A 23,556-nucleotide genomic window follows, 5' to 3' on the forward strand; every position below is an offset into this window, starting at 1 on the left:
TACTTACTTTGGACCCCGTACAGATCAAGTGAGATCCATGGCCATCTACCGCGTCAAGTTGGTTCTATTGCCGACATCCGCCTGTCAATTGCCAACACTAAATGCAATCGACAGCTTCCTTCCAGAAGTTCTTTGGTCTACCACGAGCTCTTTTACCATCCATAAAATCTGATTTAAAGACCTTACTTAATCGAGCTTCTACAGGTCTTCCAGTAACATGTCCAGTCCATAACATGACCAGAAAAGTAAGTAAGTGGATATTCATGATCAAGCTCATTTTGGCATACTGTCTGTTAAGAGACATTTAAACTAACGTAGTAAGGTCGTCCTTAAGGTAACTACTTCAGACTTTGTGGATGGCAAGAGATCGCGAGGAAGATCGAAGAATTACTGGATTGGATGAGTTGAAAAGGACGCTAGAGTCCTTAATATCCATAGAGGCAATGGGCCCTCGTGTGCCCCAGCCAAGGAAGTAAGTAAGTAAGAAGTCACCAGATCAGCATTTTTGATTCTGTCTCTAATGAATCACTCAAAACATCCAAAGTCTTCTCTTATTTAACTTCCATCTAAAAAAAATAAAAATGAAAATCTGACTTGAGATGCACAACATAAGGAAGTAACTTACCATACCATAAAATCTAATTTCATGGCTTCTTTCAAATAATTTCGAGTGTTTTTCGTTTACTCGAATCATTGCCAAATTTCTCTCTATTGCTACTTCCATCCTCTTATATCCTCCTTGCAGAAGAAATTCAAGGCAGCAGCAGACGAAGGAAAAGGAAATTTTTTAGTTTTTTTCCACTTGACGTACAAAAGTAAACCACAACTGTATGGAGTAAAAATTGGGGAGAGAAATTGAGGAACCTAACATAAATAAATAATAAGTTTTGGGGCATCATCATGTTATATGCTATAATACCTTCATCATGCTTCTGTTTTATGTTTATACTTAACGAGCTGCAAAAGAAAAAAGGAAAAATAAAAGTCGGAAGGGATACTTTCTTTTCTTTTTGAAGTATTTTGTTGGATAGATGTGCTTAGTTTTTGTGCATTTTGACTCGAGTGATTCTCAAGGGTAATTAAGGATATTGAGGAAGATTTTCTATGACTTGAAAGTGTTTTGAGAGGTGATATCCTTGATATTTAGGCTTGTTATGATAGCAATGGAAATAAAAGGTGCTCTTGGTAGATCCACAGTGCTTTAGATAGTGAATGATGCTCTTCAGATGGACAGCCATGCCTTATGCCAGAATACACAATATATTCATGTCCATTCCAATGAAAACCCTTCGAGATATAATTTACAGCGCTTGCACCTTCCTTATTCCTTAACTACATCATTCATGGTTCATTCTTTCACATCACGTTGCTCAATTGCTAAGTGACGGCTCAGTCCTTAAGGTAACTACTTCAGACTTTGTGGGTGACAAAAGATCGCGAGGAAGACCGAAGACTTCCTGGATTGTATGTGTTGAAAAGGACGCTTGAGTCCTTAATATCACAAACTGACAGAAGGTTTCGAAGGATTGAGCTGTCTTCAGACATTCCCTACGCGCGGCAATGGGCCCTGTCTGTATTAATTCCCGTCATTAAATTGCTGCAACTAAGAAGCAGATGCATCTAAACTTTCGAGACCTACACCTTGACAATTGAGCTATCAAAGCATCTTCCTCCTTCAGAATTCAATTGACATCCTTACTATATATACAACCAAATGCGCTTCCTATCCACCAACTGCTCATTACTTCCCATCCCACTCCTCTACTAATTCAGTCAGGATACATAAAGAAAATGTGAATGAATTAAAAGATATTTTATTATCCCTACAAAATTCTTCTTTGTTTCGAGCATTTTGTGCATTTATTTGTTCAGGCTCAAAAAATCTCTCAACTGTTTCAAATTGTGCCTTAACATTTATCGGACAGAATATCTCTGAGGGCAAACAAGAAAGAAAACATACAAAAGATTTACAGTCTAGAGACTTTTCTTTAATATTCAGACACAATCAGCTTATTTGGACAATACTTTATCAAACAATTCCGGATACTTTTGATAACAGCTGCAGACATGCTCAGGATTTTGAATTTTCGACGACATTGTCTGATCTTCTTGTGGTTTTGTGCTTGAACTTGAAGATTTTGCTGGATCTTGTCCATGTATCAACATTGATGAACGTTCATCGTCAGCATCGTACTGTGCATTACTGTCTGTGAATGGCTTACAAGTCATACATGATGCTGTACATAATGGAGTCACTAAACTGCATTGATGTGGCTGCAAATGTGACGTGCATGAGTCTGAACAAATTTTTATCTTTTGACTGCATGAGTGTCTAGTTGGAGCTTGTTCTGGCACATCCTGCTGTTTAATTTTGGATGATGACGCAGCAATTTCACTTGCAGCTGTTGTTACTTCATTTATGAATCCTGATAAGTCATTGTTGGATATTTTAGAGTATTTTGATGCTCGACTTTGGAGATCTAAAGCAATTGACTGTCCTGCTGATGATGACTGTTTAGGAGTTCCTGGCATGTCCATCTGCTGCTCAATACCACCAAACATGTCGTTATCGAAAATTTCTGTATATCTTTGCTGTACTGTAGATCTTCGGTGGTCAAACTTGGTTTGAGGTATTGTGACTATAGAACCTCGACTGCTGTATGCCTGACTAACTTTCTCGATCAATTCAACACTGCCAGGGACTTTTGTAGACAGTCGAGGATCTAAATTTGATTCTTGAATGGACGATTTCATGCTTGCAGCATCAACAGTCTCTGACCTGATGAGATGACTTGAAAACTTTTTAGCTTCTTCTGGTGTCTCTACGTAAATTACAGGCTCAAGTGTCACCAATTTCAACTGATCTCGATTGAGGAACTCGTCAGATTCTCTCAAATCCACAGGCATTCCGAACATGTCATTGTCGTAAATGTCTGAGTATCTCTGCTCCTTTGATGATCTATTTGAATCTTTGACCGGTTCCTCATTGTCATTTGGAACTTCCAAAATGCATCCCATCATGTCATTGCCGTAGATTTCTGTATATCTTTGTATCTTCGATGACCGTCCAGTTGATCTTCTTTGAAGACCATCTTCAGCATTAATTGGAGCTGTTGAGCGTCTTGTTGCGGATTGTAGCTGATTTTCAGCAACTGGAAGTGTCGACCGTCTTGCTGTATAATATTGTAAGTCCTGATCACCAATAAGATCTTGCTCAATAGATCCAAAAATGTCATTACTAAAAATTTCTGTGTATCTTGATTCCCTTGACGATTTTTTAGCCTGAACTCGTTCCTGCTCCTTTTGATGGAACTTATCAAGGTCCTCAAATATGTCATCATCCTCATTCATTGAAATTCGAATACTTTGACGAACAGGAGGAAAGTCGGATATTCTATAAGGCTTTCCAGTCTCAGCTAACAATTTGGCACTGATTCTTTTGGATTCTCTTCGTATCATGCTGTCTGTCTTTATTTCAGACACGACACTTGTGGAACTTTTTTCAGACTCTGCTGGCAATTTGGAACTGGATATTTTAGACTCTTTTGATTTTAGACTATCTGCTTTAGAGTCTGACTTGATATTTACAGCAGCATCAAGAGTTTTTGAGTTTCTATCATCATTTATGGAACTTTGTCTTGGAGATTTGATGGAACTGACTCTTATAGGTTCCTTTTGTGCTAAGTTTTCTGTTTGTGGTTCAGACTTGACATTTACAGCAGCAATATCGATAGTTTTTGAGTCTCTTTGTCGTTCAGACTTAATAGAACTGATTCTTGGAGATTCCAAACTTTCTCTTTTAGAACCAGATCCAGCATTTACAGCACCAGTATCGATAGCTTTTGAGTCTCTTTGCTGATTTAAGGAACTTTGTCTGTCAGAATTGATGGAACTGACTCTTGGAGATTCCTTTGGTTCCAAACTTTCTGTTTTAGAATCAGACTTAGTATTTACAGCAGCAGCATCGATAGTTTTTGAGTTTCTTTGATCATTTAAGGAGCTTTGTCTGTTAGACTTAATTGTACTTAAAGATTCTTTCGGTTCCAAACTTTTTGTTGTAGATCCAGCAGCATTATCAACAATTTTAGATTCATTTATGGAACCTTGCCTTCCAGGATCATCTAATCCTTTGGACTTTTCATCTGGAATCGTAGAACGCCTTTCATTTTCAAGTTCCATCGACATTCGAATTCTTTCAAGAGTTTTCTCCTTTAACTTTTTAAGCTGTGAGCATCTGCAGTTTCTATGACCGTCTGTCGATCTGCGTTCCTTTTGAGGATTTAATAATGAGTCATTCTTAAGATCATCAGTTAGTGCGATTGTTGCGCGATTGGATGATGCTGGAAGTGAGATAATTGAGTTTTGTTAGATCAGTGGAAGGTATTGCCGCATTGTCATCAGCACAGTGCTCTACCAACTACATCGTCTTGCTCGGACATGAATTTTGTTTAATAAATTCAAAATTTATTCAAATTTTACAGTTTGCAGCTACAAGCAAATTCAAACTCACCCAAAGCCTCAACCTCATCCTCCCTACTTCCACGACTTCCAACACGCGACTGTAAATCTTCTGACTTGTTCTGCAATAAAATGAAGAAAAAAATAACCAAAATTAATTTTCATTCTCAGAAAATCTCCAATGGACATCAATTTTATTTGAATATTCAATTACCATGTTCGTCCTTGACTGCACGACTTTTCAGCAACAATTTGGAAATAAATGAGAAATTTTGCAATGTTTGAGAATTAAAACAAAAATTCTTTATGAAAAATAAAATTTCAATGATTACTGCGACTGAAAAATTTGTTACAAAGTAATTGAACACAAACAGCACAAAGGCAGTCTTTGAATGCTCAATTCCCAATCCAATTTTTCCCACATGAATCATGAAAATCCATTAATAAAGCACAGAAGAAGTTTAAAAGACATAAAAATTATGGCAAAATTTTATTGATGCATTAAAGTGGATCCTTAAAGAGATTAAAGTCTGTCGTACTGCTTTCTCCTTCATTGGCAATAAATTTTTCAAGCCATCAATCTACAAAGTAAAGTATATATCAAGGCTTGCAACTTTCTCCTCTCGACTCTGATGACAAATACAACATTTCCCATTCTGAACACACTGAACATTCACTGTCAGATTGATTTATTACTCATATGAAGGAATATTTTTCACTTTTTCATATGCTGTATTTTTTTTATATTGCTTCTTCTTGCCTCCTTACTCACATTCTTCTTCATTCCTGATTCGTGCTTATGGATAGAATTATTATCTTCATATTTTCGACTATTTTTCTTATCGTATCCCGAGTAATATATCAAAAAATGTCATTGATATAGATGCTGTATGGTATTTTCAAGGTTAAAGCTATGTTGATTACATGCTTAAAATGTCTTGTGCGATGAGGAACTGTGATCTTGCATCAATGGTTTAATCTTTAACGGCCAAGTTGGTTGATGTATTTAATATTCGACATGGTGCCGGATTTAGATCCAATCCATCATTAGACCATAGTCCTGTCATTCTGAGAACGGTTTGGGGCTGGATTCTCTGGGTAAGGGAGGTGTAAGGGTTTGAGTTTGGGTTTGGGTTTGGGTAAGGGTAGATGTAGGTTTTAAGTAAGGTTAGATGCAGGAATTTGAGTATTGAAAGGTGTAGTGGCTGGGACAAGGGTATTAGATGAAAAGTTTTGGATGAGAGAAGGTATAGAGGTTCGGATAAGCGGTGGTATAGGTGTTTGGGTATAGAAAGGCAGATGTATTTCGGAAAGGGTAGGTTTAAGGGTTTGAGCAAAGGTAGGTGTAGGTGAAGTTACAGTAATAGCCGAGTCCCAACTAAGAATTTATGCTTTTTTGAATACATAGTTCCAAAACAGCTATATACAGCTCGGACATTCATATAAATGTATTTATATACTGATTTTGCCACTGTATCATCAACAAAGTTTATCATTGTGTCACGTCTGAAATATCGATGAAAATGTCAACTTCTCAAATTGATTTTATTTTCTGATCCTTTTTTCTCTGCTTCTGCTTTCTGTGTATCAGGGTCGGTTAATTTTGAAGCAAAACTTTAATTAAAAATGGACTCGACAGACATCAGATATAAAATATTAATTTTTCACAAATAATCATTCATTGGTGGTGTAATTCACAAATTCCTTTTTCTTCTTGAATACCTGCAGCTATAGCTGCCCCTACGCCTGTTTCTTCTCTTGTCCATTCTTCAAGTGTGTTGCATTCGTGTTTTGCGTGCAGTTTTGAGGTCTTTGGCATGTAATGTACTTCATCGCTAGGTTTACAAGGATATACTAATATCTCGATGACTTTCTTTACGAAACCTTGTACACATGAATTGTAACAAAGCAGTGCACATCAGGTCTTATGACGTTGTTGTGTCTTTAGAATGTACAGAGCTTACTATTGGTTCGAATCCCACTACATAACAGCTATTCTCAACACAAAAAATCACTTAAACTGAAATTTTCACTAACATCAATCGTTCAGTATGCAATCATGCAGCAACGGACTATGAAAAATGCTCAGAATCACGCTCAATAAACAATAAAAATCACGTGTAATTTGTCCAAAAAATCAAAGACATCAGACGATGTAGCATGTCATGTTTAGAGATAAAAAGAGATTCACGCGAGATTCAAGCATTAAAAAACAAGAAATGCCACTGCATGAGCAATTGTTCTGATAAGGGGATTCTCCTAACTTCTGTCTACATGACATGATAAAATAACTTACTCATTATGAACATTTTTTGTGTCTTAAACTTAAAAGCATCTGTCCAAATACCTTCATACGTAGACACTCAATAGTATCATTTATGTCAATATGAGTCATAACTTTTTCAAAAAAACTTGTTTATTTGACTGTCTAAAATATTTATGCATGCTTTTTTTTGTTGGTTCCAAAAGAATACAAATTAAAGATTGATGGCTTTTCTGCAGAATTTCAAGCTTTGATGTTAATGACCATAATGACCAGTTAGAGAAGAATTGATTGTTTTTAATATATTTAGTATAATTTACAGCTGCAGTAGCTTGACGGGGGGTCAATAAAACTTTTAGAGAAGCAATGCTCAATGCTTACAACTGGCAGAAGTTCTTGAAGGATAGAGTCGATTTTAGACGTTCTTTCAAACACGGCAATGGGTCCACGTGTGTATAAATTAGGGAAGTAAGTAAGGAATGCTCAATGCAGATGTAATGCTCAATTGCACCACCCCCTATTCAGTGTTTGTCCTCAAAAGCTCTTGGGGTCATTATTATACAGCTTTAAACCTCCTTTTCATAGACACAAGCTATTAGCGGGAGTCTCAGTGACTTACTTAGAAACTGCAACGCGACATGCAATTACTCCAACCACTCAACCCCCTTGTGCCTAGTAACTCTTGGGGAAATTTACACAACGCAACAATAATGAGCCTCAGTGACGTAAAGGAATATTGGAGCACTGCCAAATGTGCGATCCAATAGACTCAATATCCAACTCGAACCTCACAAAACAACAGTATACGTTTAAATCCTGTTTACTCGTTCAAGTGACTTTTACTCTGTTTTATGGTTCTGCATTAGATCTCATCTTATATACATATCTAAGTCAGTGTTGTTCAAACTGTGTACCGTGGTACACATTAGTCTGTGGCTTTCTTCGAAGGTGTGCAGTGGCAAAAATTGAACAGCGCTCAGCGGTCCCGATAAATTTTCGGGATCGGGATCGGGATCGGGATTGAAATTTTAGCCCGGAAAATCCTGATCCCGATCCCGATACCGAGAAAACATATTATATAGAATAAACTTACTAACGGTCGACTACTCCGGAACTCATATACCACCCCCACGCCCCCTTCTATCCGTTCTGCTTTTCAAAATTCTACAAATTCCTCAAATTATTCCAACAATATTCTGTATTGCTATATATTCTGCATTGCTGTATATTCTGTATTGCTCACTATAAATACTTTGAGTACCACTGACTTAGAAGATGCTTGTGAGATGCTGATATAACCGGTTAAGTATGGTCAGCAAAAAAGTATTTCATTAACACCAAAAAGGTTCATAAAACTCTTTCTAAAAATACATTTTCACGTGACTTCTCATATTTCGAAAAAAAGAATCAGTGAATAAATTATTGTTGAGTAAGGAATTGGTGATGATTTTTTAATAATTTAAAAATCAGAGGAACTCGATTCGGGGTCGATTTATTGTGGAAGGAGCTGTTGTCTTGGTTGTTCAGTATTTAATGGGGGCAAGAGGGGGTTTGGGAAGGGTGCATATAGAATTAATGCGATGGGGGAGGGGGAAGGGGTCAACTATGGTTTTTTAATGATACATATCCAAGCGACGCTCGGGGGGTAATAAGTGAAGCCCCTAAAATGATTAAAATGACTCACAAAACTTCTCCAATTAAAAAAAATTCACGGCAATGATCATCAAAAATTCACTTCCAATTTCGAAGAAAATATTAAATTTCTACAGAATTCCAACGTCTTCATTTCTTCTAAACATGTACATGTATTTACAAATGTACTTACCCAAAATCACGAGATCTTTTAACAAAACTGTTTCTTCACTTACTCTTTACTAGTTAACGGCAGTCAAGAAGTAATATTGACGTATAGTGGAGAGAAGAAAAAAAAAAACTTGAACGTAAGAAGAAGCAAAGCAGCTGAAAATGTTCACATAAAAGCTATCTTCAGCTCATTTATAAATGTGAGGTGATAGTGAACACAAATCTATAAAAAAATATATAAAATATTGAAAATTTAAAGGAATTTTGAAATTAAGTTGGAAAGTTTGTTAAAGTATCAAAACAAAACTAAGTCTAGACAATTTAGTTTAAATTAAACAAGGTGAGTGGCTGACTTCGAGAGAAATAAATCAAGTGTAGTTAAAATATCGAAAATTTTGAATTATTTTTTTAAAAATTAAGAAAATTTTTAATTTAAAAATAAAATTTAATTTTTCTTTTTAATTTAAAATTTTTAATTTTAAAAACGAATTTAAATTTTACAAAATTAAATGTGAATTTAATTTTAAAATTAAATTTGAAAATATTGATTTTAAAATTAAAACTAATCTTTTTTTTTCAAATATCAAATTCAAAGTAAGATTTTTTTTTTTTTGCTAAATTCAATTCAAATTTGAAACTTAAAATTAAAATTTCATTTTAAATTTAAACTTTAAATTTTTTTTTTATTCTGAAAATTATCTTGGATTTTCTAATTTTTCGTGAAAAATTAAAATTTAAACTTTTTTCGAATTTAAAGTTTAAATTATTTTATTCTAAAATTGAATATAATTTTTTTTTCTCAAAAAGTAAGATTTTTCAATAAGATTGAATTTTTATTTAAATTTGAATTTTAAGAAATTTCTTTTAAATTTGAAATTTCTTTTTAAATTTCTTTTAAACTTGAAATCTTTAAATTTGAAATTTAAAAAAAAATTCAAATTTTCTATAAATCTAAAATTTGAAAGAAATTTAAAATTTCTTAAAAATTTGAAATTTCTTTTAAATTTGAAATTTCTTTTAAATTTGAAACTTCTTTAAAATTTGAAATTTCTTGAAAATTTGAAATTTCTTTTAGAAGATGAAAATTATTAATACAAATTAAAATGTAATTAAAAGAAAATTACACCACACTCTGAAACACTTATAAGCAAATTTATAAAGTAATTAAAATCTTTTTTATTGCTTTTTAATCATTTTCCATCAAATTATCATCAAAAATCTAAGTTCCCTTAGACAAAAATGTCAATTTTCAAATATTTCTCAAAATTCAACAAATCTTAAAATTTTGAAATTTTCTTCAACCCGGAAAATGTGTCAAACATTAAAAAATGTCGATAATCACCCTATTAGTATGTACTGACACTAGACAGAAACAGAAGTTTTTTTGATAAATAAGAAAAACATTTACTCAGTCACTACATACATATGATTCATAAACATTTAAAAGTTAAACAGTTATTTGATAAAAAAAAAAAATATGTTAAAAAATTCACATAGAAAAATAGCAAATATTAGTCATAAAATTTCCAAGTGGAACTGCGTGTGATAATTCACGTCTAATCAATTTAATCAAATATATCCAATTAGCAAGCATATCTTCAAAAAAAGCATATGTTAAACTTACTAACAAACACTAAAAGTTCTTATCCATGCAGACATTATTAATGCCAAGTTTATTTTGATATTCACAATATAATATTTGTATATCCATGTCTAGCGTTAAACGGTCTTAATTATCACATTTCTAATTGACTACTAAGTGTGAATATTGCACACTTTTAATATTTACTTTCTTATACTTTATAATGTCTTTATTTCATATTTTACAAACATTTTCGGTCAGCTAGCTTTTCACATGACTTCTACGTCATATTAAAGCTGTCAACATGTTTATCCTCAGGCTGTTTACAACTGTTTAAACAAAAATTATGTTATTTCATACAATGAGTCAATTGATCTATAGTTTAATGTCATTTTATAGGAAAATTTATAGGAAATGTTTAGAGCTAGATTAAAATTATAGGAAATTAATGTCGAATTTTATTATTGTTAGTCATTTGGTGGTCCTTCCTAAGAAACTAACAAAGTGATTGAAGAGCAGTGATAGTCTACCTTCTTCGGGGAGGTAGCATATACACCTCCCAATGGTTATGCCCCACGTGTTCAAGAAGTTCTTATGAATCGCGATATTTTAGAATTTTTTTCATAAAAAACCCAATTTTTCCAAAAAGAGGAGCGAAGAGGGGCTGTTTGACCTCCAACCCGAACAAACCCATGTCATAGAGTATGTCACAGTCACCACTTCCTAAGCATAGGAACAGATCTTTGTCATTCATCGCTCTATGCGCTTGTCTTTTCGACTAATAGTCATCCATAGATTACTAATTTCATCACGATCTACAACCGAACGGCGCAAACTACCTGAATAACACAATATATGTTAGAGGAGAAGTCTTTATGGAGTTCACATGGATTCCAAATGGACTTTAAAATTCATGTGGCTTACAAAAGATCTGGGATAGTCGCTAAGGCACTTCATTGTCGTAGGAAACATTCGAAAATTACATAGCACTTAAAATAGCATTGGTAGACTTGACCACTGACCGTACAGATCAAGTGTGATCCATGACATCTCTTAGTTGGCGCTTAAAGCTGGCTTTTTCACTGGTTACCGCTTCTAGTATCTCTTCTTAGTATTACATAATTAAAAAAAAGTTCTTTTAACGAGACCTTACTTGTTGTTGCTATAGACATATGATATTTCTCACTGCATGCTATTCAGAGTCATACTAGGTACTTGTTCCACACCCGAACCCTATAATCCATCCAAATTTCATTTTTCACCATAAAAATGTGCCTCAATTAGCCCTCTCAAGTATTCACCTAATCACGTGCACTAGTGTCGTCAGCATAATGCCCTAATTCCTCAACTTATCATAAAAAAAAGAAAAAGTTCCATTCTAGTTTTTTTCCATCTTATTTTTTTTAATAAGCAATTAAAGCTATTGAAGATAATAATGCAAATTTGTTTAGCGCACGTAAGTCTATTTCCTACTTCAATTGATATCGTCAATGACTGATCTAATAATTTTAAGATACATTCATTGATAATGGAAACTAGCAATTTGTTTTAATTCTCATTGTTTTCACTCTTGCTGCTGACGAGCAGTACTCATGAATGAATGACTAAATGAATGAGTTGCATGGAAAAAAAATCATTCGGATTTTTTTTAGTCGTGTACACAAAAAAAAAGTATAGTTTGACGAAGTTTAGACACTGTTTTAGTTCCATGAACTTGCTATGCTGTAGTCTATCCAACAGACAATTAATCATCGTCAATTCAGACTTTTTTTCAAAATTTAAACAGTTGGAACTGAATTATTCTTAAGTTATTTCTGTATTATTGATAGTAAAATTGGGGAACTATATACTTATGTTCAAATAAGAGACGGCTTAAACAGCATGTAGGTTTTGTGGCCTTCAAAGCTATTTTTTACCTAAAAATACAATTTTACTACGTAGTTTTCACATGACTATTGTCGTTGAGCACGTTCGTAGTCAGAAAAGACTAGACTACTCGAGTAATTTTTTAGTTTAATTGAGAATTTTCTGTTCTATTCCTGTACATACTGGTTAGGCACAATATGCGGGTAAGAATATTAAAGCTTGTAAAGCAATTAAGTCGATGAATAATTGACGATTATAGATTTTATCGTTTAACGGTTTTTTAGAATTTAAATTTCTGAAGCTTAAGTTGGACTAGATTTTTCATATACACAATACCCAAACCAACCCCTCCCTCCACACACACACATCTTAACCATAATAAGTAATCCCCCTGCCTTCCACATCAAAGGAAGGAGCTCTTCCAGTCCAACGGGACTTTTTGCGAAATTCGAGTGTCCACACCTCAAACAATCTATACCTTACACAAAAAAATGAAAATAACCATATATAGCTACGAATTTCGTTCATTACAATTTAGTTTCTCTTGATATAATGATTAGTTTAATCAGCACAGACAGAATTTTATTTTCAATAGGAAGGTACATATATAGCTATAGTGAAATAATCTAAAATTAGTTTTCGGTAATATGTTATATAAAGACAATAACTTGAGGTTATTGAACAGGTGCAAAATTTTATTGTCTGGTGGAAATTATGAAGGACTTTTAAAAATTTGTGTGACTTTACCGATCAGCACATGTTGAGATTGTTGTCACCATAGCACCGAGAAGGCAGAATTATGGGGTGCATCTTAGTTTGCAGTCTACTACAAGCTATGTTATACCTGGATTCAAAAGGAATTGTCTTTTCAGCACTATGGTGACAACATCAACGTGTGTCGATCGGGTTTAATCAATTTAAAAATTAGTTTGGAAATTTTGAAAGTGAATATACAGCTACAATTATTAAATTATGTCCTCGAGCACCTAAATAGTGTGATTGTTTTTAAAAAGTTCCTCCTTCCTGTGCCCTTGAAAGTGTTTTAAAAATTTGATTGTTCTAAATTATCATACAACTTTTACCATGGGCGTCGTTCACTTGTTACGGGACGCAAAAATATAGAGTTTTTTAGAGATCATCCCCCTCCTTCCACATTTGTCAACAATTCAGAAATTGTCATAAAGTTTCAAACCGTATCACCTATCAGAGGCGTATTCTGGGAAGTCATAATCTCCTTCTATGTTTAGAAAATTCTTCATTTTGCTAGACTCTAGTCATGAAAAAACTGCAAATTCGGGCTACGTCCCTGCCTTTTGCTTTCCTGGTCATAAAGATCTATTGCGATCCATAGTCTCTCTTAGACGCCTCCTAAAGCTGACTCTATAGCTTGCTTTCATCTGTCAATTACCCATACCATGTGCCCTGCTATCTCTATCAGCAGCTTCCCTTCACGAGTTCTTGGACCCCATGTGTTCTTAGACCATTTTTGCCTCACATTTTCATATATAGTGGACGTCATTCAATGATGAAAAACAAAATTTTTGCATCATTTCCGCAATTTTGATTTCGCAACAAATCCAGAAAGCTTGTCAAAAAATTATAAATAGCCATGAGTGACTCATTAAAGTTTGTGAAATTAAGTGGTGTGAAATTTGATGAAATATCAAATTTAAATGCTCAAAAACAGATCATTGAAAAATATTGGGGATTCCGTAAATCACATTTTTATCAATTTTGTTTCAATTCCTAGAATGGCCTCAATAGAAGTGAAGTAGTAAACTCGTACAGACAAGGAGCCTGCTAACAAAATTGAGCATAGATATAGGTCAATGCAAATAGGGTGCGTAAGCTCATTTTCCATTTATGCTATTCCGAAATAGCATGCCGTAAGACATGGAATAGATTTGCAGATTCCATTAGTGGACATGTTCTTAGTTCAATAGTCATTCTAAAGATACCACAGGCATTGTATAGGTCAGTCATGGCATAGAAAAGTTAGTCACTGGTCAGTCGACTTGATATCGGCACTGTATCCACATTGGTATACTCATTTAGATGAGTGTGCTTGCAGTCTGTTAGGAAAATTGGACACAGAAAATGTATAATTTATATACCGCACTTTGCCATTCAGTCTAATAGCTCCAGATAGCTCAATGAATGATACATTCGATCGTAAATTGTAGTACGTGGGTTCAAGTCCCACTCGAGAATCCGTTTTATGGAATAATAAATTTTCTGTTAAATATAATTTTTCCACACAATTAGTTGGCAATTTGAGATTGTTCCAGTGATGAACTCCGATAGCTTACCTGTCTCAGTGTCTGATTGACAATTGAGTGATGCAAAGTTGGAATTTCTGAGAATTTTAAATTCATAAAAAGTTAAAAGCTTTTTTTAAGAACTATAAGCAATAAATCAATAACAGGCAGGCATGCATTATCATTAGTGCTGATCAGTGATTAATGTAGCACAAAAAACAAAGTAAATTTAGTCATCAAAACGTAAACAAAAACATAATTAAAATTTAATAATTACTCAAAACAATCAGTTCCAATCTCCAGTATGTACGATAACAATTTTTTTTTATCCATAACAGCACGCCACTTAATATAAACATGTATCGCTAAACTGCTTATTGTCAGCTGATTCACATCATCAATACTACGTGAATATATGTATATGTTACATTGTAATAAGCCAAGCAATACAATTACACAGAATATTAAGTGTCGTGATGCTAATTCCAATTACAAACTTTTTTGTTCTGTTTCGTACAGACGATGAGCAAATTACGGCTTAAAACAACAAATCGTTTTGCTCGATTTCGGATAAAAAATCATTGCTGATCTTCGTTTTATTTCATTTTATTTCTAGATGGCAAGGAATTTTTATCTTTTACTGAGCGATTATCTACTTTTTATTATTGTTGTGGCTGCTACAACAGTCATACCATTATGGAGTAGATTTTTTGGCAAGAAAAAGACAAGAACTAAGGCTGATTATGTGTTTGCGACTGGTGCTGTCTCGGCTGTGTCAATGATGTTGTCAATTGCGAGAGGAACGCTTGGTGTGCGGTCATTTCTAGGTGAGAACATTTTTTTTAGTGTAGTTAGTGACTGAAAATAGTGCAAAATATGGAATGTGTCAATCATATGGAATTATTAAGTTTCTAGAAAAAAAAAGATTATACTGGAACTAATAATATGTGAATTTTGAAAATAATGGAAATGAAAGTTATGTTCTGTATAATTCGCGAAATATTTGCGGCACTTCCAATGCACTTGCTGTGATATGATTCAAAATAACAAGCTTGAATTACAGTATTTTCAACATTTAAATTTTAACGAATTTTCAAAATTCAAAATTTAACGAATTTTAAAAATTTGAATCTCAATGTGCTATGAAATATTGAATGTAAAATTCAAATTTCAACGATTTTTCAAAACTCAAATTTCAACGTATTTTCAAAATTCAAATTTTAACGTACTTTCACAATTCAAATTCTTGCAATTCCAAAAACATCATTAACATCAATTCCTCTAATTCCATCCACAGGCTTCCCAAGCGAGCAATTCTACAGAGGTGCCGGTATGTGGGAGACCCTATACGGCATGGTGACAGCATATCCAATTGTTGCATTTGTATTTATTCCGGTCTACTTTAATCTCGGTATTACATCCGTATATCAGTACATTGAACTAAGATTCAACAGTCGACTTGTACGATGTCTTGCTTCAGGAACATACATATTTCGTTCTATACTGAATCTCGGTGTCACTGTCTTCACACCAACAGTAGCACTTTACACAATAATTGGAATTCCCATATGGATGTCACTTCTTGCAATTACAATAATCAGTATTTTATTCAATTTATTGGGTGGTCTGAAACAAGCAATTACAGCTGACGTCATTCAAGTTGTTGTCACGATTGTAGTTTCTGTGGCGATTATAATACAATCAACAATAATTGCCGGTGGTGTTACGGATGTATTGAAAGAGAATTATGACTCAGGCCGGTTAAATTTTTTCAATTTTACTGGAAGCATGAAGACCAGAGTTGATACGACAAGTGCATGGCTCGGGCAGCTGTTTATGTCATTGAGTTTGTTTGGATGTCAGCAAAATTTTGTTCAACGATATTTGAGTATGAAGAGCATTAAGCAAGTTACGAGGTGAGTGTCTTATTTTGAGAGGGGTACTGGGGGGGAGGGGGGTCATGGGGGTCAACTCCCCTTCGTTTTTGGGAAAAATTGTTCAATATGTTAGGGTTGAATTATATTATTTTATAAGGAAGGGTCTTTGTCAAAGGGTGTATTTAGGAGGGAGTGGGGTAGGTTAGGAGGTCGAACCCATCTTCCCCAATGCCTTTTTGGGGAAAAATTCTTCAATTATTCAAATCCTAGAACCCATCTATATTATAAACACCCAATTCCTTTGCTGATACAAGAACGGAAGCCATGTGAAGCCATTTTGTGAAGCCATTTTGTGAAGCCATATGAAGCCGAAAATTCTGAAGATGGGCGCTCAAGATACTCTAGTTAGTTAAGTATTTAGCGGAAAGGAGGGGATGGAGAGGTTTGGGGCTACCCCTTCCCTTTTAGGGGACATTTTTCAATCTGTTAGGGTTTTTCGTAAAATAATACCCGGTCACCCCCCTCTAAATTTTTGCAATCCATCCCTCCCCCCTCCTTTCCTCAAAACATCCCCGACTACACCCCTGTTTCATACTTTTGAGGAATATTACTCGGCATTCATCAATGGAAGCAGCATATTCTGGGTATTGGGGTCGAATTAACTATTTTATTGAACTAAATCGATTGAATTTACATCCTAATATTGACACAAGTGCCAAAGTCACGTACCTTTTGCGTGAAATCGAAATGATGTCGATCATGTCTCAATGTCATTGAAAAGATCGAGCCAATGGCGAGACAGTTCGGCAGAAACACTTGTGTAACTCAAGCTTCAAATCCATAAAAGTTTTCATCTTTTTTTTTAATTAAATTTATTCTTAATTTCAGGATGCTCATGCTGAACATTCCAGTCATAATCTTCTTATTCTCACTGTCATGGATCGTTGGAATGTGCATTTACTCAGTATATTCTGACTGTGATCCACTAAAATTTGGATATACAAAGTCAGCTGATGCAATACTTCCATTTTACATCCAGGATAAATATTCATTCATACCCGGACTTATTGGAATATTTTTGTCGACACTTTTTAACAGCGCATTGATACTTAACGTATCAAATCTCAACTCATTAGCTACAGTTACATGGGAAGATTTTTTGTCGCACTTACCGCAATTTAAAGGTATGCCTGACAAAAAGCAACTAAAGATAATCAAATTCATCGGATCTGTTTACGGCTTAATGATAATGGGTGTGGGATTTTCAGTACAATTACTGTCTGGCGTCATAGAAAGTGCACAATTAATGACAAGTGCAACGAGTGGTCCATTACTTGGCGTATTTCTACTAGCTATTTTAGTGCCATTTGCGAATTGGAAGGGAGCATCTGTCGGCATGATTATGTCACATTTGATTATATTGTCAATTACATTTGGACATTTACAAGTTGACAAAAGTGTGCAGTTCCTTGAGACATCAATCACTGGATGTACAAATGCTACATTCTCAAGTGACATTCAAGCACCAGCAATGTCAATGCTGATCAATTTATCACATAATAATCCAATTGTTGTTGATCATTGGATGGAAAATACAACAAAGTCAGCATTAATGCAAAGCACTGCTGCACCACTACAAAATCTTCTTAATGAAATATTTTCAATATCCTACATGTATTATAGCTGCATAGGGACATGCATAACAGTTGTAATTGGCTCAATTGTAAGCTTATTGACAATGTCAAAGGACGATGCATACGAGTCAAAGTATATCCATCAATTTGTATTTAAATTAACAAAAGTATTTCCTGGATATTGTTACTTGTTCTCCGATGAGCATCAACTTACAGATTCATTGCAGAAACATAGTCCGAAAGGCAAGTCGAATGTTATAGTCGAGCATGATAACTATGCATTTGACATTAAAAGTGAAGAGACTAAAGATAGCAGTATGAATGGATCAAATATAACTCATGTTGTGTCTGATGTTCATAATCAGATGCACGAATGTGAAAAGTATAGAAAATTAGAGGATGTGTGATTAAATTGTAGCTCATTGTTATGCTTATAAGTATAAACTAAGAAATATTTTTGGAACAAAAATGATTAATATAGATTTTTTTTAAGTTTAATAGCAGTGCTGGATGTCGATTTGGATTTTGTGGGTACAATGATGATTTATTTACTTCATATGACAGACTGAACAAGTCTTCCTTGAGGTTTGACCTCAAAAAACGTCCTTCTTCCTGTATACGTATTGAATACGCCCCTGAGATCATCCAGGCGACCTGAGAGCTCAAGGATGGAAGCTGTTGATAGTGACAATATAGCATTTGATATTGGAAGTTGCTTGAATTGGATTTTTGGAATAGCTTATCAATGAGAATACAGTATTAAGGGGGATACAGAAAATGTATACTTCATTAGTGTCACTTTGTCATATAGTCGAGTAGCCCCCAGATAGCTCAGTGATAGGAGCATTCCACCATAAATCGTTGAACATGGGTACGAGTCCCACTTAGAACCCGTTATTCAGAATCATACTTTTTCTGTCAGATCAACAGAAATTGGTGGCCAGAGATAGTCCCAGTCAGAGTTGACAGAATTTAGGGAGTCCCGGACTTTAAAGGAGGCAACTCCACAGTGGAGTCCTGCCAAGTCTGACTCCAGCTTCAAGAAGATTCCTATGCTTACTGAAAAGCTGGCAAGTGCGCTTACCAACTCCCAACATCAGGACCAACACTATCTCTCTCAAATCCTTCCATCCATGAGCTCTTCAGCCTATATACGTACAAAAATCACCTTAAACCACACAAAATCCAATTCGACTTCTAGTTCTAACTAACATAAATACCGGGTAATACCCAAAAAATAGTCAGAGAGGGACAAATAAGTCTATGGGGTCTAATGACGTAGATAGAGAGTTGCCATCGAGTGCTCAAGAACTCTAGCTACTGTTAGTGTCGTTAGCTTACTACGTTCATGAATTATGGGAGTTGAGGTGTAAATTTGGATTTTAGGATTATGTAGGACAGGGGTCGTTCATAAATGATGTTTAATTGTTAGGGAAGAGATTGATTAATGCTGATTGAAACTTGCATACAATGATGTATGATTTTTATGTGATAGAGAGGACGAGGAAGTCTGAAATTCTCAATTTTAGATTGACGTCATTTATGAATGACCCTTAAGTTAACGACTTTTATGTATAATTTAATAAATGTTGTGTATTTCCAAACAATCTGTGATGGATCATACTACATGTAATTATAAGAATTTATTAGCTAGAACTGTAATTATGTAATTTTGAAATTAATATGTTCCTTTATTAAATCAATAAAATATGCATTAATTTTACAAAATAATCAAATCTAGTTCCAATGCCTTCCAACCAAAATCACAACTTAAATCCCCAAATAAATAAATAAAATAAAAGTCTTTATAGTTCCAACAGATTTAGCACTTAATAAAATTCACTACATCACGTACGTAAATCCATTTTATCGTCCAACTTTATCGTTTCCAAATCATCTTCAATTTGCTTACCTTTCAACTTCCTTTACTCATTCTACTCTTTTTTCCTTTTTGACTGCACATTTAATCATGAAAATGTTACGACAACAAATTTATGTCTGTATGTATACAGGAGTAGATGTTTAACATAATCATGGAACATAAAGTACATAAAACTTCCTATCATCTATAAATCCTCGCTTTATTGAAAAATTTTACACCTTTGCACCTCAAACATATTGTGAATAATGTAAAGGGTGTAATTGGGGGTATTTTTAGAGATGATGGATTTGAATTAGGGATTGATCACTTATTACGTAAAGTGGAAAATCGGCTTTTGATCGACTCTCTTTTCCCTCCCCCTGAGAGTTGCTAGCCTTTCACCTAGACTATGACAATATGCCGCCCATAGTCAAAATAGTGTATAGAGACAGTTAAGCATTTGGGATGGGGAATCGACAAAGGGTAGTAAACGTTAGAGCCTGTTTTTGATCCCAACTAAGAGAGGGCATGAAGTCCGATGATCTACACGGTCAGCGAAGTACATAGTCTAGTAAGTCAAAACAGTTTAGTTGCTCTGCAGAGTAATCAGCAAGTTCTTTGGCTCGATTCTTGTGTCCTAACTCGAAAACTGGTAGTTCGAATCCTTACCATTTCTAATTTTTTCAGTTTTAAAAAATTTAGATGCATTTACTGCTTAATATACGAAATGAAGACAAAATTGGAGTTCTGGGTAACATTGGATTAAGGAACGGGCCAAAAACTTAAAGTGCAGCATGAAAAATTCGAACATGAGACAATAGAATTGACTTGTCAATATCAAGCAATCATCATAGAGAGCAGCCTTGGGTTCCATTGCATTCTTGGGTCTTTCTGCTGCCTTCGACGGACTGTACACCCAAAATTGGCGTTTCCAGACTAGCATCTAGAAACCTAGAATCTAAATTTACTTAAAATATTCCATACAAATTCAAATCAAATCCAAATCCGCAAAGTCACCCACCTGAGCACAACCCCTCCCTCCCATCCATCCACAACCGTACGAAAACATTTTGATGTCGTATGAGTGAACGGGGAGGAAGGAAATTTATTTTCCTTTTGATCAAATTAAGTTGATATACACGAAGCAAAAGCCATCAATCTTCTCAATAAACTTCTCCGTACATAAAAATCCACATCCACATGCCTTTTTTTTTTTATCAAACGCTGATGTTTCAATTAATCGAACGAAAAACCTTTTCAACGATTAAATGAATGAAGGTGCAAAAAAAAAGTCTATTTTTGCTACCACACATGATGAATGTTTGATTGAGCAAAGGAACGGTGTGGATGTGGTGAGTAGGTAAAGTATGTAGACACAACAATGCACTATGCCTTAAATGATGAACTAAACTAAAAATAAATTTTTATATAGAGGAAAAACCACTGGCTATGTGGATATATGTATAGATAACATTCATGTTACTTGACATGATATTCGACAGATGATTTAATAATCTTTCCGGAATCACAGCTCAGTGAGTAATTAAGTTTGATGGATGTGTATTTTTATCAGCAGTAAATTTAATATAAATTTGTGATGATTTTTTAAACTTTATGGGAGTTTGGGGGCTTTTTTGCGATTGGGGGATGTTTAGCAGTGGTGTCAAAGAATTAGTACCCCTTCCCCCTATACCCCCTTATGTTGGGAATCGAGTCAATATTCGAAAAATTGCAGGAATTTGAAGGAATTCACTTAAAACAGGAGGAGTTGAGGATGGGGTCAATTATCAAACTAAACACCTCACCACACACCCCCTTACACCCCCTTCCTCTTCATCCATTTCCCCTGCATCCCCTCTCTCCTACATCCCGTCTGCCCTACATCCCGTCTCCCCTACATCTCCTTTCATACACATCCACTCTACCCTACATCCCTTCTCCCTTACATACCCTAGATCCCATACATCCCTTACTTCCCCTACATCTCCTACATCTCCTACATCCCCTACATCCCCTACATCCCCTACATCCCCTTCATCCCCTACATCCTCACCCTATCACTTGAAAATCCACTTTAAAGCGCACTATCTGCTGTATTCCAAACAAAAAAGCGTCTGCTTTATTTCCATGCAACCAAAAAAAAGAAAAATATCCAGCACATATGATAAATTAAATTAAAGCCCTTCAAGTGAGCTCTTCACAAATATGAGCATTAATAATTTAATTGAAAAAAAAGTTCTCATTTATAGAACTTTATAATTTTGATTCAATTTTCACTGAGTATGCAAATAATTTTCAAAAAAAAAAGAGCTGCTGCTCATATGTATGTCTGCAGCATTATTGAGTAGCCTTATTGACTGATGAAAATATAAAATTGTTCTCGAGAGTGTAATGGAAAAATTGAGTAGCGTAGATGGGAAAAAGAGTTTAAATTAATTTATATTGACTACAACTCTTGTTTAAATTGCTTAATTTGTTTACACTTTAATGCTCTATGCTTGATGATGGGGATGTCAATTAGTGATGTCTACAATTTCTTACCCAGTCATACCTAAGGAGCGTATTCAGAGCCTCTTACAGCCAGCCTTCCATCTGTATTCAGAATACACCACCCACCCCCTAATTCCACTTTGCCCTTAGGCTTTAAGTATCTTTTTACGCACCTACTGTACTTGTTACCCTACCTTGTTGACCTTACATATCAATAGTGATCTATGGTCATCCTATTATGGAACCTGAAGAAGACTCTATTGTCGGCTATGATCTACAAATTTCTAATATCAAGTGCAAAAGTACCGTAATCATCAGCCCCTTTCCATGAGTTCTTTGGTCACCTATTAAGTCACTTGGATGGCATATGGTGTCATATAGAGGTCATGTTGATGCCAGTTCCATGTGGAATCAGACTTTATGTGTGCTTGATTCCCAATTTTTGACTCAATTGCTTCCCAGCAGAACCAAAATTAGTTTTGCAATCAAATTTAGTGGAAAAGAGACAATCCTGAGTGGACAATTTGACATAATGTCTAGTAACTAGACCTACTGTCATCTAATGACATTTTCTTTGGTATGACCCATAAAATAAGCCATTAGTCGACCATACTCACCTACTTACTTATATATTAGTCGACCATAAGATTAATTATGACTAGACTAGACTAGACACTAAGTCAAGTTGTCCTATGCATTGTTGGCCCTCAACAACATGCATGTTTATAAACCTCAATTTATACTTCACATCACTTATGAATGACTCTACTTCTTAGACCTATGGTCGACAAGACATGTCTAAAAATCCCAATTTGTAACTTGACGTCATTTCCGAACAACTCCTCACTAGATTAATTTCCATTATTTAATAAAGAAATTTTTCCCTATTTGAAGTTCAGTCTCACGAGATAAATTACACTAGCACTACGAGAATAGAGGGCAGTTATGAGTATATATTATGTTTTCAGCATCCAACGAAATTTTCATGCCAATTAAATAATATCGATACTGTAAATTATAATTTTAATTGAAATGTGGAGATGAGAGAGAATATCATGAATAATATTACATTGGAGCTATGCATAAATTAGGCTTTTATTATGCTACAAAATTCCATTAGAATTGATGAAAAATTTGTAATTGGATGATGAATGAAAAATAATTATTTTTTAGCTAAAGGGCAGGCACAGAACAACAACAAAAAAATATTAATTTTTGAGTGCTGACGTGAAAAAAAGGTTGAGCTTTTGATGTGCATTATTGTTGGATGTTAAGGACCGTTATTGACATTTTTATGGGCTTATTGTAATTGCTAAAAATTGAAATTTGAATAAAACAATAGGTTGTGGATTTAGAGATGCATTTTTGTGGATTGTTAAGCCAGAACTGGCGTTATTGACACCTGACATCCACCGCCCTCTCATGAACACCCAAGACCCCTTGCTCTGGAACAATTTACCAAAT

At 34.7% G+C, this 23,556-nt stretch overlaps 2 protein-coding genes across 5 annotated transcripts; one reads left to right on the forward strand and one right to left on the reverse strand.

Moving 5' to 3' along the window:
- Positions 1-1,967: 1,967 nt before the first annotated feature.
- Positions 1,968-6,245, reverse strand: LOC139088540 (uncharacterized). The gene is made up of 3 exons (XM_070637804.1): positions 4,673-6,245; positions 4,511-4,580; positions 1,968-4,340 (listed from the first exon to the last, which is right to left on the reverse strand). The coding sequence occupies exons 1-3, from the start codon at positions 4,673-4,675 to the stop codon at positions 2,011-2,013; spliced, it is 2,403 nt and encodes an 800-aa protein (XP_070493905.1). The 5' UTR covers positions 4,676-6,245; the 3' UTR covers positions 1,968-2,010.
- Positions 6,246-8,717: 2,472 nt separating this feature from the next.
- LOC139088541 (sodium-coupled monocarboxylate transporter 1-like) lies at positions 8,718-19,392 on the forward strand. 4 transcript variants are annotated; one of them, XM_070637806.1, is made up of 5 exons: positions 12,096-12,175; positions 14,847-15,057; positions 15,528-16,146; positions 16,996-18,178; positions 18,235-19,392. In XM_070637806.1, exons 1-4 carry the CDS (start codon positions 12,170-12,172, stop codon positions 18,146-18,148), a joined length of 1,989 nt encoding a protein of 662 aa, XP_070493907.1. In that variant the 5' UTR covers positions 12,096-12,169; the 3' UTR covers positions 18,149-18,178; positions 18,235-19,392. The 4 variants fall into 4 exon arrangements, with proteins under 4 accessions (XP_070493909.1, XP_070493907.1, XP_070493906.1 ...); XM_070637808.1 differs by lacking the exon at positions 12,096-12,175 and adding an exon at positions 8,718-8,864 and having other exon boundaries at positions 16,996-19,392; XM_070637805.1 differs by having other exon boundaries at positions 12,098-12,175; positions 16,996-19,392.
- Positions 19,393-23,556: the final 4,164 nt, after the last annotated feature.

Source organism: Chironomus tepperi, unplaced genomic scaffold (genome assembly GCF_022539635.2).
Source record: "Chironomus tepperi strain 1889 unplaced genomic scaffold, CSIRO-AGI_Ctep_v1 contig_163, whole genome shotgun sequence".
NCBI classification, from domain to species: Eukaryota; Metazoa; Arthropoda; class Insecta; order Diptera; family Chironomidae; genus Chironomus; species Chironomus tepperi.

Excerpts from the sequence above, each read along its gene's own strand:
- LOC139088540 (XM_070637804.1), bottom strand. Across the intron at positions 4,341-4,510 it reads GGATGAGGTTGAGGCTTTGG|CATCATCCAATCGCGCAACA; the intron begins GTGAGTTTGAAT and ends TCTCACTTCCAG.
- LOC139088541 (XM_070637806.1), top strand. Across the intron at positions 15,058-15,527 it reads TGGTGTGCGGTCATTTCTAG|GCTTCCCAAGCGAGCAATTC; the intron begins GTGAGAACATTT and ends TTCCATCCACAG. Across the intron at positions 16,147-16,995 it reads AGCATTAAGCAAGTTACGAG|GATGCTCATGCTGAACATTC; the intron begins GTGAGTGTCTTA and ends TCTTAATTTCAG.